At 56.2% G+C, this 3,740-nt stretch overlaps 1 protein-coding gene across 1 annotated transcript in view; it reads left to right on the top strand.

Annotated features, from left to right (window-relative positions):
- Positions 1-243: 243 nt before the first annotated feature.
- The window catches only part of CSNK1G2 (casein kinase 1, gamma 2), a 17,666-nt gene continuing 14,169 nt past the window's right edge, over positions 244-3,740 (top strand). The window contains exon 1 of the mRNA XM_009887850.1: positions 244-719. Coding sequence (XP_009886152.1) covers positions 533-719 — 187 coding nt within the window. The 5' untranslated portion in view covers positions 244-532. The remainder of the gene's footprint in view (positions 720-3,740) is intronic.

Raw genomic sequence — 3,740 nt, 5'->3', positions numbered from 1 at the left:
CCAGCGTCTTAGACATGGGGCACCCTGTCATGGTCCTGGTACCACAGCTTCTCCCGCCCCTCAGTTGCAGCACCCTTCATCGTAGCGGGAGTTATCCGTAATGCAGGGAAGGTGCTGGAGGGGCTCTGCAGAGCTGGGGGCTTGAGCCTGGGACCCACAACACCCTGTTGTCCTCTGCCTCCTTGTTTCCTCCTGCTAATTTTCTCCGTCTCCTTTCCACAGCTGGGAGACCAAGGAGCCACGCTGGGAGGACCCTCTCCACAGGATGTTCTCTCCACCAAAGAACTCCCTGTAACAGGCGACGATGACAATCCCGGCGGGACCTTGGAAAGCACTAACATTTCAGTAGCCCAGCACCCGTGGGTGGCCGCTTATCCCTCCTTCTCCACACCCCGCCCTCCCACTGCTCACCGTGATGGTGTATTAACCAAGAAGAGCCCTGCTTCTTTTCTCCTCACCCCTCAACTTTCGGCAGCTCTGGGATTTGTATGGCAGCAGCGTAACCGTGGAGAGGCCGGGGTATCACAAACTTATGGATTTTGATAAGAGAGGAGGGAAAGGGGACCTGGAGGAAGGTAAAAGGATGTCCAAGACAGGTGGAGGAAGGAGCAGTCATGGAAGCCGGAGTGCTGGAACCAACTCGGGAGTCTTAATGGTGGGTCCCAACTTCCGGGTCGGCAAGAAGATTGGATGCGGCAATTTCGGGGAGCTCCGTCTAGGTGAGAAGGGCCTTCTTCTGTCCTCACTATAACTACGTGTGCAGGGGTTGCCCTGGCATCCGCCTCCTGCAGCAGGAGGAGCTGGCACATGCTTGTGACTGTCAGCACCAGGGGTGTTGACTGGCCGTATGGTGTTGAAGCATTGCATGTTGCAGGTAGCCCTTGCTTCCTTCGCAGAATTTCCTTTTCCTCAGCCCCTTGACACTGTGCTTGATCTTTCAAAGCCCATCACAGCCCAAAGGACTTATTGCAGAGGTGTTTCCCGTCTCCTCCCGATACCTATCGCTCTCAGGGAGAGCGTTACAGTTCAGTCCTGTCTGTTGGAAGTGGCAGTGGCCCATGCAGGCCTGGGTGTCCCCCACATTCCAGGAACACTTAGTGAGTAATGTTTCATGAGATGCCGCTGTGTGCTCACCAGATCTCAGCCCACTTGTGCACGGGGTGCTGCCCTCCTGCTGTGCCATGTGCCTCAGGAGAGCAGGGGCCTGTGGGGTGTTAGCTCTGCTGGGGCAAGCATCTGGGGTCAGTATTTTATTCCGGGTAAATTCTCCAGTTGTTGAAACGGGTTGTTTCAGAAACTGTCCTAAAAATTTATGCAGGGGAGAGAGAAAGGGCTGAATAAAACCCAAACATGTTCTGTGGTTGCTTTCCATTTTGAACCAAGTTTATCAGGAAACGGTTCAAGCAACCTCTTGTTTAGAGGGTGGGCACGTTGCTCCTCTCCCATGCATGCCCCAGGAGGCCTTCAGCAAGCTGTTAACTCCTCGGTTGACGTCAGGCAGCTGGGAGAGGCCTGGCAGTGCCAAGCACCACTGTGCCAGCAGCACAGTCTGGATGTCTCCAGGAATGTGCGTTGGACGTGTTGATGGAGTCTCTGCCAGGCGGAGTGTTGGCCTTGGCTGGGAGTGCTTTGGGAGCCCTAGGAAGAGGGAAGAGAGCTGGTCCCCGGAGCAGGCTGGGAGCCTGTGATGGCCGTAGGTCTTGTTGCTCCGTGATATTTTAAGCAGCGCCTTTTCAAACCAAGCTCTGAGCTAAACCTGCAGTAAATGTGGTCATCTCGGCGGGCTGTTTGCGTGCAAAAGGAGCAGGAGGTGGGAGGCTGTCGGGAGGTGCCACCAGCAGCCCCGGCTCCGGCACCCGTGCGGAGGGTGGGGTGAGTTTACCCACCTCGCTGGGCCGCCTCTGTCTGTGGGGAGTTAATGTTAGCTCTTCCCAGCGTGACAGACTGGCTGGTGCCAGGCTAAACCGTCCTGTTCCTGAACTCCCCAATGGGATCGCCGCCTAATTGCAGAGCTTGGGAAAATGCTCTGTTTAAAACCCAGCCAAGTGGTTCCTGCGTTCAGCAGCGGAGGGTCTGCCTCTCCCGGTGTCATGAGGGGCTCTGATCCTTCCTCCAAGCCCAGGTGTTGTGGAAGGAGAGGTATTTAGGGATTTTTGCCATGCCAGCTGCTCCTTTCACTACCCAGGTGGATCTGGACACCCTCTGGGGACACTGCACATCCTGCTACCAGTGCCTCCCTGCAGGGCCTCCCTGTGTCCTTCCACCTCCTTTTCCCTGCTTGCCAGCAAATGCCCCACAGCAGGTACGTGTTTCTGGGTGAGCCGTCTTCCGAGATCCTACTCTAGGCAGGAGGCTGAAACAACTGGGCTGTGGCTGTTGCTTTGTCTGGTGTGCTCAGCGCGTGATCCCCCACCTTGGCCTCCCCCCTCACTTTCTGGGGACAGCACCGAGGTGGACACAAGTCTCGCGTGGATCTGAGGAGCATCTGTGAAACTGGCAGTCTGGGTTGCTCAGAGCAGAGCTGTCACTGGGGCCTGGGAGCAGTTGGGCTCAGTTTGTTCATGGCCAAAGGGACAAGCAGAGAGCTCTTGCTCTGAGGCTCTGCAGTGGTCGATTCTTGCTGAGAGAATTTGTCCTTGCCACCAGCGAGAGAAGCTTCTAGTCCCTTCGCGTGGTTTTCCTGCCCTGTCACACCCTGTAGTGCCCAGCTGCAATGTGGTAATGGCATGAGCACAAGATCTCATCACAGCAGTGGAAGCCACAGCTATGTGGCTTTTCTCCTAAAATCCCATCTCTCTTCCTTAGGTGTGCCTCTGGGCTGTGTCAGGGCTCAGGAATGCTTTCAGGACTTCACAGAAAGGGATTCCTCCAACTGCAGCTGAATGGCAAGGGACCAGAGGGATCCTGCTGTGAAGTGGTGGCATGAGCAGGGATGCTCCCCAGCACTTGCTGGACACTCAGTTTTCCCCTGGGAATGGAATATTCACTCCTCAAGGCAGGCTGGTTGGAGAGGCCAAAGTGTAACTCAGTGTTTAAAAGCTCCCAAATCTTCTTTAGTAAAAAAACAGGAGATCTTGCAAAGATATGGAGGAGGTGACTCCTCCAGCTCCCAGTGCTGGGGGATGGAGGAAGATGAAGTTGTCTTCCTGAAAAAGGTAACACTTTGCCCAGTTTCACCACTGTGCCCAGAGGCAGGTGCCAATTGTTCGTTCTGGGTGCCTCAGCTCAGCTGTCCCAGGTGGGGACAAGTGTCCTCCCAGCTATGGAGGTGTCCAAAATCAAAAGTGATTTGTTTAAAAATAAAATTAAAAAAATAAAATTGGCATATGGATTTACGGGAAGCCAGAAGGGGAATGACTTGGGCAGGAGTTTCTGGCTGCCAGAGCTGTGCTTGGATCCTGCTCCTCGGCGTCCACCCTGGCCTTGGCATCCCGGGCACTACACAAACGTATTGCCGGTCCCTGTCCCAGTCAGGTGGCGCTGCTGGCCGGTTCCTCGCAAATGGTCACTCCATCCCGGTGCTTCACTCTGGGCTGGGCAGGGCACTGTGTCCTGGCCGGCGCATCCGAAGCGTCCCTCTCCCTGACAGCCTGCAGCTGTGGGCGTGTGCCAGCCCGGCGCCTCCGGGGCTTTCCAAAGGCAGCCCGGGGCAGCACCCGCTGCCTGCAGCTCTCCCCCAGTTCCCCCTGCCCATCTGCTGCCTGCATCCAGCCCGCCTCTGTGCCAGGGCTGGGTGCTCT

Source organism: Charadrius vociferus, unplaced genomic scaffold, assembly GCF_000708025.1.
Source record: "Charadrius vociferus isolate BGI_N301 unplaced genomic scaffold, ASM70802v2 scaffold1640, whole genome shotgun sequence".
NCBI classification, from domain to species: domain Eukaryota; kingdom Metazoa; phylum Chordata; class Aves; order Charadriiformes; family Charadriidae; genus Charadrius; species Charadrius vociferus.
This window is presented reverse-complemented; position numbering and strand designations above follow the sequence as displayed.